Genomic DNA, 13,289 nt, shown 5'->3' with positions numbered 1-13,289 from the left:
AACGAGTAGGAGGAAGATGACAGGTCAGAATCGAATTCCAAGACAAAAATGCATACAGTCAGTTGACAAGAAATGGTTGACAGTAGACTTAGAAGTAGGATATAACACCAAGAAATGAAGAGAAGGGTCGTCGGAACATTTATAAACAGCAGGAGAAAATATGGCAAAGACTACCTGACGGGAAAGAGTCATGTGTATCTTCGTACGCCTCTCCATACCAAAGGATCAAAATTAGAAGGGAAACACTTTACTTCAAAAGAAGAGAAAGTTTAACAGGATTTAGGCGAGTTTTCAGTTTCCAAAGGAAATGGAGTCACAAAGGAAACTCTGGAACAGTCCTTGTGGGATTTTGTTACGTGAGAGGCAAACAAAATTGACGGTTTTAAGATCGCCGTTGACAACAAAAGAAGTGCATCTCTAATACCGCTATATTTTGCTGAAAAACTAAATTTGATTATCTACGTGCAGTTTCTATGATAAATTCCCTAGTGGATCTAAACTACTTGTTGTAAAATGAGAGAAAAGGAATTGTGCGTGGTTTTTTCCCGACAGACGTTTGTCAACGTAAATGCCTTAAAGTATTAAGTATAAACAAAATGCGAGCAAGTGATAGTTATTACAACCAGAACATTGAGTTCATGTGCGTGTTTCCTGTCCTAAGGCATAGCAAACTTTCCAATCAGTGTTGACTGCGGGTAGCCAGACAGTTAGGCCAAGGCTTTGCAGTTAGTGCGTCCATTTTGGTCAAGCTAGCTTTGTCGTGAGTGCAAAATTAAAATGACTGCTATGTTATTACAGATCGTTAAATGTTACTACAGGAGCAAGATTTGAAATTAAAGATTGTTACGCAGGATTGTTACAACAATAATATAACATCCTGTGACTTTTCGAGATAGCAACCCAGAATTGTAATTACACTCTTTCTCTGAAAATCATTCAAAGGTGTCAGTTTAGATGTAGAAAAAAATAAACCTCACTTGATGGAAAAGGTTACAACAAAGTGTCAAACCTATGAATGGCTGTACGGTTAAGAGAATTTTGCACTTTTTTTTTTTTTTTTGCAAAGTTGAAGCAAAACCTTGGTAAAAGAAACCTGTAACAAAAATCTGGAGTTTTTGAATGAAAATCTGTAAGTTTAAGCTTTAAAAAATGTGTAAATCATCCTCAGGAATCACACCCTGCAACTAGATTAGTAAAATGATGTTACTTTTTTTTTGGGGGGGGGGAGTTTTTTGAGGGTTCATTCCCACAGGAAACTAGTTAACACAGGTGTTAGAAAACCAATAACCAGTTATGGTGCTGGCTGTCCGTTTAGTATATTATCCCAGGAATGCTTTTAGCTGTGCACAAACACTAGCTTACCGAACACGCTGTGGATGACAGTCTTGGCTAGTCTTCCAGTGCCCTCTGTTGATTTCAATGGGAATGTGGCAGGCTGGATGATTGACAACATTACCGTAGCAGATTTTCCACATCAGAAATTAATTCTTCCCATCTTATTCCAAAAATGGTCTTTAACGCGGAACATTTTGGTCAAAATGTCCAGGCAAAATGATGGCGGATCTGTCATAAGTGCCCTTTGGTGTTTATTTCTTGCCTGTCACGTTGGCTTTGAGAACAACAGAGGGCGTACTGCGAAGGAACTACGGTGACACTAGACTGGAAACATGTCTCTGAGCACATGTAGACTTACCTACGCAGGTTTTGCCGTCCGTGTGTAGGTTGTACTTTTCATGGCAGCTGCAGAGGGGACCGATGGGCGAGTCGGTACAGACATGTTGGCACTCGCCATTGCCGTGCAAGCAGGTTGCTGTGGGCGACAATGAAAATGGCATTTACAATGACAATGACATTTGACAAGGAAATGTTTGGCATATAGCCATGTATAACACTTTTTGGACCTATAACAACAGCATAGTACGCAGTTTTGCTGAGATAAATATATCAACAGCATTCAGTTCAGATGGCTGATTTACATATCCTCCGCATTTTGAGAAAATCAAAGATAAAAAAACACAGAGCCAATTACTTTGTTCACAAATGGAAGACTGGAGTGTCAATCTGACCTCGTGACTTCCTGAAAATTTAAATTTAGAAAGAATTTAAACTGTTCTCTGAAAGCTGGGTTTCCCAGTTTCATAAAACAGACTCCCAGCTTGTTTTGCATCTACACACTCTCTTATGAAAATCTATTCAAAACTACGACAATACTGAGACAGGCAAAAGTACAAGAATATTTCAAATATATTCATATTTGGATAACACCATTTTTCTACCAGTGAAAATAATTTCTTTTACTTCTTGAAACAGAGTCCGCACAATATGCTTCTCGAGGCTTGAAAATCAGCAACTGTTTGTTAGATTTTTCAAGGTCAGAAAGAATGCAGAAAACAAAAATAAAAAGAGCTAAAAATGTCAGATTATGGCAGCAAAATATTTGTACCTCCATTATATACATGTACATCTCTGGGATGTGCAGGAAGATATCACTTTGTTCCCAAAAGACCTACGTGTACTATTGGCGAATGTAATGTCAGTCATCAGTCGTAAAGTCTGATTTGTCAAATTACTTCTTCAATATGTTGCTTTCTCTAAAACTGTATCGATACATTACTCTGTAAAACAAATTCTTAAAGTGGTAATTTCTTCACACAACCTTTCACCTTTCATGGCCTCTCGGAGGGGTGAAGCTAAATTGGGTATATTCTTACATGACTTCAACCTAACACCTGTTGGAGGACTGAGGACTGTTAGGGTCAAGAGGAAATGAAGTGAAGTAGTCCCAAAAAAGTGCCTCTTTTCTCATAATTGTGATGTGATCTGCGAAAAACCCTTCACGTGGTGAGCTTTGTCATTTTGGTGCACATCAACTTCCAATTGATCGGGACACTGCCTTGTTTTCAAAATTGTTTAATTTGGGATTCTAGACAACCTAGATTCATGTTGTAGACAACATGGAGTCATAAATGGAACGTATCTACCTGTAAATGTTAGCATTTTAATTAATGTTTTCTCTTGGTGTGCATAATTATATATACTGTATATATGACTTTATATGATGCCTGCAGTATTGGAGAAGGCCTGTGGGCTACAGTCATTCAATTGACTTTTTTCTTCCCCTAGCATCTATTGCAGGCACGGTGTTGTCCTTGTTTCAACTAGCGAGTAGTATTGTTTGTAATTGTTCTTGATGCCAAATAAATAATAATCATCATATCTGAAAATAAGAGCATGTTCATAACCCGTTTTCAAAGTGAGGTTATCCATTTATTTATAGTAATAAATGGGAGTGCTCAATGAATAAAGTGGATTAGGGGAACACAATCTAAAATGGCCATTTTGTGAATGAAAGCCAACTCGATTGTTTACCGCATCACATTACGAATTTGAGAAATCCGGATCTCTTTTAAGCAAAACAGACTATTTTTGACAAATATCCCGCACATCTCCTGAAGACAAAACACAGGACCATCTTTTTTTCAATCTTTATCTACTTACGTATGCAATTCTTCTTGTTACCAGCGAGCATGAAGCCGGGCCGGCATTGGCAAATGGAGTGGTCATTAGCGATGTCCACACAGTAGTGACCACACCCAAGATTGGCATTCCCACAGCCTGGGTGATCTACAAAAGAGAAGAGCAAGGTAAGTCGATAAAATGATTCCTACTGTGTCTTCAAAAACATGGTAAAAAACTTCACTTCTCTCGTTAAAAATGTAACACTTATTCTGATTAGTAATCAATAAAGTCTAAAAGTTACAGTGGTACACAATTTAACAAGGGTTATAGTTGGAAAAAAAGAGAAAGGCAGAAACAAAGCAGTGCACTTTTACAAATTTTAGTAATTATGAAAGCATGCAAACAAGATCTTTGCTGCGTTTTATGTGAAATCAATCATGTAAAAGAAATCCATTATCCAAAAATACTGCTTAATTTCCAAACTGTAAACATTGGCAGATGGGGGGATGGGCAATACCCACTCCCAACAAGAGGCAAGTTTTTTTTTAATATATCGAGAATAATGCTTGGGGGTATTTCATTTCCTCTTTATCACTAAATGGTGTAAAACAGAAAGGATTCCCCCATATTTTTGGGTCACCCATTTGAAAAAGATTGGGCCCCATGGAAATCGGCTCCTGTACCTGCCCATAACTATGACCTTTAAGCAAGCACTAGGCCCTACAACAATTTTCTTTTTTAGGTGCCATAAAGTAGGCCCAAAGTAGACATTGAGGCGGTGGTTTTATTGTATTCTCTTATGAGTGTTTCCTGAAGATGAGCAAATTGTATTTTACGAAGAATTCCTAAAAGCTGAAATTATTCACAGATGTCAAATTGGGGGAGGGGGCATGGCATTGGGCGGGGGAAAGAGCATCCCCTAGGGAGGGGGTCACGTTTCCCTTGCAGTCAACCCCCCCCCAAGTTATGCCACTGGGGGCTTATCTCATTTACCTGAGCACGTCACCCCATCTGCGTTCAAAAAGTAGTTCCGTGGGCAAGTGCACTGGTAACTACCTATCGTGTTGATGCATTCGTGCTGGCAGCCATGTTGACCCGATGCGCACTCATCCTGGTCTGAAAACCAATCACCAAATATAAGCCAAAAAATGTAAAACACGAAAGACACAGTTCCAGCAATATTGTATACAATTCCAACTGTGGTGTTGAGTTAACACAGTGTAGTTTCTACACTATCACATGCCCAAAATGTATTATACAACATGGTAGCCTAATCCCTGAGGTCTGAATTTGGCGCGGGAAAGGTTAGCAAACATTACAGGTTTTAGCAGTAAAACAAATTATCTTGGACTTCGAAATTCAACTGAACAGCAAGCCTATCTAATAAGACTCATATGGGAGACTGAATAGTTTTGGTCATCTCGATCAAAAGTTGGCAACTTTTTCAAGAAGGAACACATTTCCTAGGTTCTCCTGAATCCAGCATGTTCAGTTCTATCACGCGATAAAAAAAAATGGCGTCGTACCGATGCAGTCTTTTCCCTCCGGGTGAAGTATGAAGCCCGGTAAACATCCGCAGTTGTAACTCCCCGGCACGTTGGTGCACGTGTGCACGCAGCCGCCATTTTTACTGCCGCATTCGTCCACATCTGTTGCCAAAAAAAAATATGCAAAAAGTTGTAACTTTTTCATGTCTATTTCCTACTTGATTAACTTGTTTGATAACCATATTTGTGCCTTCTCAACGTATGGATTGAAAACCAACCAGGCTGTGAAACACTTTGTATGATTAGTTTTATCCATGGTGTGCTTCTGGAGTTAAAACCCTGAACTTGAATTTTCCAATTGCATTTTGTCATAATTTCATTTCTTTTGTCAAATCCTTGAAAGCCCATTATCTTTGATTTGTTGAAGAAAGTACAAATATTAATGAAGGCAATGAGTAGACGTGTGCACGAGATCTCGTAATCAAACTGAATAAATCCCAGTCAAAATAATCTAAAAATTCACAGTAGTCAAAGATAAATATGCAGAGAGTGGCATCAGCGGTGCAGCTTTTGGTGCGTGTAAGGGGGGGCATATTCAGAGGCGAGTGCGGTTTCAGGTTCGTTCAAGGTGATGTCGGGGGAGGTAAAATATCAAAAGATTTACTTACGATCTCGACATCCTTGGTTTCATTTCGTGGCATTGTTTTTTAAGGGTTTTGGTGCTGATATTTGATAAATAAGTATACCGATTACTTTCTTTCCTACTTATCTATGAAGTATTTTTTTAAATCGGTTCTCCCACCACCCCTCGCCACTGAGTGGAATTCACCACAGGAGGCTACAAACTCACCAGCGGGCCACTTTAGAAAGTGTGACATTTCCAGTATCTAGTTGCACTTTATTTTTCAAATGCCAGTTTTGTAAGATTATCCCCTTTTTGTTCCACTTCGATTCCTACGATACATGGCAAGACATTTCATTTTTTTTCCTAATCCAGGGCACGCAGAAAGCAACGCAATCAAGACGCAAACTGCAACGCAGACAAATGGAAACCTGCCAAACGGAAGTGTCGTCGATAACGCAAGCCAGCCCCAGACAGATCGACAAAGTTGAGCCCGGTTCAGCTTTGTCGACTGTCTGCGTTGAGTCACTGAGTAGGCCTATACAAACACGCACGCTGGCATGACAGGCGCACCGCGATGTTTCGCTCGCTTAGTACCACTCATTTTGTCCATTTTCTCCTTATTACTAGCACATGCAGCCCCAATCGTCAACAAAATAGCTGACCATTAACAAACTACATCAAACTGGAGTATCAGTTTCGCTTCAAGAGGTACCATTGCCACCTAAAAAAGGATTTTTTTGCGAAAATTGTTAGAGATTCGCGCGCCATTTTGTTTAATGTTTTTGGGTGGAATGACGTCGCACCGCGTCTCTTCCGCGACTGTCTGCGTCTTGACGTCTTACGGACCGACAGCGTTACAAACGACCATATGGAAACCAGGCTAACGACTCACCGACACATGAGCTGCCCTGTCTGTTGAATCCATTCTTGCATGCACACCTGTAGGAGCGACGGGTCTGCGTACAGACTGCGTTCTCTTCACACGTATGCCGTCCATCATTACACTCATCTTCCTCTGTAGAAGTAGCATTGGTCGTAAAAAAAAAATAAACACCTTTAAGTCAAGGCTTTGGTACAAAGCTTTTAAAGGGACTTGGATGAGAAAAAAATCTTCGTTCGAGCGAAGTTTTTTTTTCCGTTCGAACAAAGATTCTTTTCAGTCGAAGGAAGATGTTTTCGTGCGAACGAAGTTTTTGGAATTTTGGAGGGGGTCACCTGTGTCCCTTTAAAAGCTCCGTACTTGGGGGAAGATGGAGGTGGGATTTTATTTTTGTATTGGGTTTCCATAGACACAAAAACTTACTTTTGATAATTTGCTAACATTAAGTTGTAGAATCTGAAACTACAGTCTCCTAGCCAGTGTCGAGTGTGCACGAGCAGTCAAACTGTAACTTCAGAATGTGAGCGTCATGGCCGGGAATTGTTTTCAACAATACAAAGCCCAGATCTGACATGGAAAGACAACCTTATTAGGGCCAGGCCGCTCGGCCTAGTCGGGGCTAGAGTTAGAAAGTTTACAGATGACTGTACGGGGTTTGGAAGGTCGCCAACTGACATCGCGGCTCGTGCCAGAAATGTGGAGGCCCATTAAAAGCTTTCCCCACAAATTCTGGGATGTCTTCCAACCCAGGATGATGATGATGACGACGACGACGATGATGAAGCTTGCCGTCGAAAGAACTTTGGCTATTGTGAAAGCAGGCTTCACGATAAGTGTTTGTTTTGCTTTTCACTGTTGGCACATTTCCCGGAAGTTGCGGGAAAGCCATTGCGTGCCCGTCAAACTTGTGCAGGTTGAAACGCAGAAGACAGCGATGTCGCGCTGATTTTTTTTTCCCCAGTGACTTCGTTTTTTTTACGGTTTTTCGCGATGTCATATTTCCCTGCAGCGCGTATGCCTCGTTGTCCGCATGGGGCACGCTTTTATTATTTCGATCGCAGGACATCTTGGCTCTCCAATCTAAAATACCGCAGGCAAGAATTTTGTTTATGTCTCGAGCCCTAACGACTTTGTGGACTGATGGCTTGGGCCCCGTGCGACTTCAATTTTCAAAGACGAGCACGTAGTTCTCGCGGAACACAATACCGTTCTGATGCAGAGGGGTTGTTGGTAAACCTTATGTCTTTTTTTCACTAACGCTGGATGTGAATTCATGAACCGAGATATCACGAAACGCTGACAACTGTAAATGAAAAACTCTTCACTCGATTTGTCTGAAACTTTCGATACATTCTAAATGTGAGCGCGTCTAAATGAGTCAGTTTCACCCAGGTGGTTTTTTCCAATGTAAGACGGTTTAAAAGTTACTGTTTTAGGATTTTGCAGATAAAACATGTAGGCATATATTTTTCACTTGTTGCTAGATTTAAGCGAGCACATCCAAAGTCATTGTAAACGGGGTATAAGTTGCTTTTTTACTCAGTGAAATGGGAAGCAAGCTCGACTTAAGTATGTATTAATTTGTGTCCAGCAGCGCGCGTGCAAATTGAGTTACTTAAGACAGACGGATCAAAACACTTAGCAAATAATTCAATTTTCACCGGCCGGCGGGGGTCACGTCGGTCGGCTATAGTGTTCCGTCCAAATGGTTTGTCTAGCCGGGAAACAAGTCGACACCGTCAGCGACTTGTGAATGGAACTCCCGCAAGGGGGTTCCACTCATCAGATGTGACCCCCTACTTTTTTGCGGGGGGGACAAGAGACCCCGCCCAGGTGCGTGAAACACACATTGCACATACTTGCGCAGAAACACTCTGAAAAGGTAACAAAGGATGTCACCTCGGATTCCTACAACGGATCCTCCCCTTGACAGGCCAACAGAATTACCACCACGGATTTTTTCTGTTCAGCTCGAAAGTGAGGAATGTTATCAACTCTGGGCGGAACAGAAGAGGGTGTGTTTTTTTAGCACTCGCCGCATAGGCGCGCGTTTATCATGGGATCAACGGCGCGTTTGACGCGGAGCACGCCGAGTATACGCGTAACGAATTGATGGTCTCTGCGTACACGCAGCTTGCGTGCGAGAACCCGCTTGGAAAACTGACTACCGCCTGTCTTTCTTTTGCCGCTTGGGGGTGCACTTCAACTCGGGGCAGGTGACTGTTCTTTGAGTGAAGGACAAATTCACTTGGATTTGGCACACAAGTCATTGTCGATCGCAATAATGAAATGCTACGCTTTGGGACAATTCTTCCTTCCAAAAAGTGCTGATCATGGCCATGGCCAGTAAGTTACAGGGTGAGATCGGAACAAAATGAAATATCCACGAAATCATCACCAAAGGTTGTCACCATGGCAACAGCAGTGTAGAGTGTATGTTTGCTTAAAGGCATCCCTTAAAGAGCACCTCTAAATCGAACGCAGTATTTACTGTCTTCAGGGCTTTTGTCTGTTCATGCCAAGATGCGAACTCTGAATGTAGATTGCGTCATTCGGAGAAAACACAGAAAACGAAGGGGACCCTCGCCCTGTGTTCTTACGGGATAAACCTTTGTGCATGCCAAACAATAGCTACACGTAAATGCATTGTTTGACATGGGCGAGATTTATCCATTCTGTTTTCTCCGAATGACGCAATCTACATTCAGAATTCGCATCTTGGCATGAACAGAAAAACAACTTTTTTGCTTGTTATAGTTGAGCTCTGAAGACAAATGACACTGCGTTCGATTTTGGATGCTTCCCTATTTATTTTAACAGATAAAATCAGAGAAAACATGTTTTCCTTAGAGATGCTCTTTAAAACATCCACTTCTTAAGTCCGATATCAAATGTCATGCATAAACACACTATAAAGGTCAACTCAGAAATTTCACGATTTCAAAATAGATCGCTTGAAAAAACACCAAATCAGGAAAATCGTGATGACACAAATCCTGAATTGGGACAAATCCTGCAAAATCTCATCCCTTGAGTTAACCAACGACTGGGTAGACCTAAGTTTATATTTGTCCCCATGGACTCTATCAGCTACAGTTGTTTCTTTTCATAATGATATTTTATTGCCAAGAAGGTTCTAGGTAAGTGGATTAAAATACAGGCACTCTAGTTTTCCAAGGCAACCAGAGGATACTAATCGGAACGTGGACTGCAAAAATGAAGTGAGAAAAATTTCACACAAACAAGAATTACTTTTGCAAATGGTCGATAACTATCGTAATCAATTTATTTTACGAGTGGTCAATGTTGTTATTACATCGTTATGCTCCAAATCAACCCGACGCCATAAGAATTCCCAGCAGTGCTCGTGCATTGAAGTTAGAATTCAAATTCACGAGAAGTCAGAGACACATCCCAAGTTTTATAAACAGATTTCGGTCTCTGAAACATGCAAAAAATATAATGCTGAACTTGCATCTGGCGTAAAATACAGTTATGGTACAGTATTATAGACCTTTATACAATAACACATTGAAACCTTTTTATCATACCCGTGGCCAGATGCGTATCCCAGGATACAATGCGAGTCTCTCATTCCATACTTTGTTACGTCACCTGTGCACATCTGCAGCGTTTTAATATCAAACGTGTAGCTCTGGGTTATTGTCTTCTGCATTGTGACAGTTCAATCACATTTATCCATCACCTGCACGTTGCGTTCCCCATTGGAATATTTCCCATAATAGACTTAATCCCATTATATTCTCCCATGTGATATAAGCGTATAGCGCCCGGAGCTATGTCATACGCCCACGACCGGTGATCGACCAATTATTAATTCTATCGCGGCTATACGTTAGCGAATATATAAACTGGTGGCTTGTCCGAGAAGTTTTTGCCCGCGCCTCGATGGCATTTAGCAATACATTGGCTTATTTCCTTTATCCATAACTATTTCAGCCTGAACCTAAAGGTGAGAGCAGGTGTAAGTGCGATGTATTTCGAAGACGATTTACCAAAACAAAGAATTCCATGTTATCTTGGGGGGGGGGTGCTTGGGAACGACGTATAAGCCTCCGTTAAACTTATTAGGCCCCCTACTTGGTGGTATTATTTTCGAGCCTGTACACTCAACGCCCCCAAATCTTTACAAAGAAAATGCCTAAAGATGGCTGTTGTCGACACTTTCGACAAATGATTATGACTCTACATGTATATTCAAAACCACCTTGTCACAAAATATTTGTATCACCATGGAAACCGTGTAAACATTGACCTCTGACTTCAGATTTCGAGCGAGCCTTGATTTATCAGTAGTTTTTTTTTTATGAGCTTTTTTGTGAGCGAAATTCTCCACCCTTAGCTTTGCTTGATTTTAACCCCATGACTTGAAAGTTGTTACCTCAGTAAAAGGTCAAAAAGCTGCCAACAAATGTCGAACTACAAGACAGCGACGCAAATATTAAAGTTTTTCCATTAAACTTGAACACCCGTTAGCTCCCAAACGGGTAACCGTCTCAGAGACGAAGGTTGAGACGGACACAAAGCTGGGTTTTGGAAAATACCCTTCGAGTCGACACAGAAGTGCTGGTTCTTAAAGTGAATAGAGGGCTTAAAGGGGCACGACCACTTAGGTATTAAATCGTCCATTGACTGGTCGATAAGAGCCCGTGCGTTCCTTTAATGATGAAGACAGCACCTATCAGAAGGCACGACTGAACGAGACTCGGGGGGAAAAGATGAACGTGCGAACGGCAAATCCGACAAACATGACGCGATGGAATGCCGGGTGTCGTTCCCGCTCATCGAAACTGCCTTTCTTGCGGAATAATGGACTTTGGTTGGTCCCCAAAGATGGGTTGCTGTTAACTCTCAAAGACAGCACAAACGAAGACCACAACGTTGTGGGGAAAAAAACAAAAGAACCGGGAAAAAAAACACAAAAAATAAAGAAACTAAACAAACCTTCAACACAAGCAAATAAAAAAACACCACTTGTTCTTAATTTCCTAGAAAATAAATCCATATAAACCACGCCAATCATATTACGATTGAGTAAACAGTTCGAGTCGAATTAAGTCCATCAAATGATAGTTGTATTTATGGTGCCAACATATGTTACATTACTAGTATATTCACGAGACAACTTCATACCAATTGACAGTGGAGAAAACAAGAAAGTGTCGACAGATGGAAAAGTCGACCAATGACGATTTTGATCGTAGGCACAGCACAGCGTACCTATCTGTGAAGTGAACAGGTTTTAAAATAGACGCGCAATACGTGAATGAAAAAAACGACTGGTTTAGTGATAATGATTTCAAAGGATTACAGTGCGTCACCGATAGGAATTAGGGTGCTCATGTTTCAGTAACAGATACGGAATCAATTTCGCTCACAGCCAACTCTTAGTCAATACTGTCATGGAAATACTTAGTTCAGCGTAGCAAAGCATTTGGAATGGCGGACTCCACAAAAGCAAGCGAGTTGCACCTGAAATGCGTTGCCATGGCTACTCCCGGTGTAATTGATGGCCGTAAAGTGTCAAAGGCGGCTAATGACTTACCTGTCTTGTCGCTAAGTATCGGCGGAACACATTGCAATAAACAAAGCTGAAGAATCAAATAAACAGGTCTCATGTTGGGGGAACTTGGCTGGGGAGGGGCCTGGTGGTGGCCGGCCGCGCCAGGAAGTAGGATCACTCGTCGCCAAGGATGTCCTATTCAATTACGGCTGATGTGGACGCGGCGCGAGGGGCTGGACGGGCCGTGATCCCGGAGTGTACCAAGCAAGCCGATGTCGGGCCGGTGGGGCTGCCCGCGTGGGAAGACCAGGGCACTGAATCCGGACCACGAGCGGTGACGAGAATGGCGAAGTCCACAGGAAGATTCCTGACGACGACAACGACGGAGAGACTGGTTTGGAAAAGAACCCACCGAGCTGTGTGGAAGAAGCAACCGAGCCTGCCGACGATGAAGACAACCGGAGCCAGCCGAAAGACGGGGGGACTTGCCGTGGTGCGAAACTTTTATTGCTTTTGGAAACAACCCAGACAATCTACCAGTGGTGACAAGGGCTGAATTGCAAAATAGGCTGGTTGGGCCCTGAAGGGGGGATAAGAGGTAGTCGACACCCGGGGCTACATCCTTGCACGGGCAGCTCCGACCAGACATTCCAGTGTGCAAACACCCCGCCGTATACACATCCACAGACACCTTGACGTATTTAGGCCATGATGCTGTTCAGAACTTCGCCCTCCTCCTTCCTCGGCTAACTCGCTCGGGTGGGCGGAGCGAACTCTTCTTCTGGCTAAGTACTTGTGATTGTTCCCGATTAAGGGCTCTCACTCTCGACTTGCTTCTTTTTTTCCCTCCCCATCTCTATATAGCTCAATCAACCGACGCGGGGCAGCACCTGCCGCTGTTGTAGCCCGCCTGCCGATCACGTGATCCGATAACACCTTTTGTCCAATCAGACGGCTCCGCGGAGCCGTCTGTCTCAACCAAGATCTTCTCCCCCCTTCTCTAGCACTTTCGGCGCTTCGGTGAATTTCTTCACCGCCACAGGGCCCGTCCCGTGCCTGAAAAAAGTTTTCAGAGCCTGGAGTTAGCTCTGTTCTTACTGTTTACTTTTTTCACGTGAGAGGAAAAAATACATGCTACAGCAAGCCACAATGACTCAATCCAGTCGGCAAACCACACGCCGCCTCAGCGCTATCAATGTCTGCTCGAAACGGGAACACTTCCTATTTATTGGGGCAATGATCGTATAATACATCCGTAAACAAAGCTCTGGCTGAAGCACGACCCGCCGGTAAAATATCATTTCAGATTTTGTT

At 42.4% G+C, this 13,289-nt stretch overlaps 1 protein-coding gene across 8 annotated transcripts in view; it reads right to left on the bottom strand.

Annotated features, from left to right (window-relative positions):
* Positions 1-13,289, bottom strand: part of LOC110975532 (signal peptide, CUB and EGF-like domain-containing protein 2) — a 61,425-nt gene that overhangs the window by 22,391 nt on the left and 25,745 nt on the right. For 4 of the 8 annotated variants that reach the window (XM_087130649.1, XM_087130646.1, XM_087130651.1 and 1 more), the window contains exons 3-8: positions 6,464-6,586; positions 4,986-5,108; positions 4,453-4,575; positions 3,499-3,624; positions 1,694-1,810; positions 1,363-1,407 (exon numbers count right to left, since the gene is read on the bottom strand). In XM_087130649.1, the coding sequence (XP_086986775.1) occupies positions 1,363-1,407; positions 1,694-1,810; positions 3,499-3,624; positions 4,453-4,575; positions 4,986-5,108; positions 6,464-6,586 (657 nt within the window). Of the gene's footprint in view, positions 1-174; positions 211-1,362; positions 1,408-1,693; positions 1,811-3,498; positions 3,625-4,452; positions 4,576-4,985; positions 5,109-6,463; positions 6,587-12,017; positions 13,270-13,289 lie in introns of those variants that run through there. The other 4 variants (XM_087130652.1, XM_087130653.1, XM_087130654.1 and 1 more) reach the window with 3 other exon arrangements.

Source organism: Acanthaster planci, linkage group LG20 (genome assembly GCF_054643075.1).
Source record: "Acanthaster planci isolate LZ-2023a linkage group LG20, COTS_SCS, whole genome shotgun sequence".
NCBI classification, from domain to species: domain Eukaryota; kingdom Metazoa; phylum Echinodermata; class Asteroidea; order Valvatida; family Acanthasteridae; genus Acanthaster; species Acanthaster planci.
This window is presented reverse-complemented; position numbering and strand designations above follow the sequence as displayed.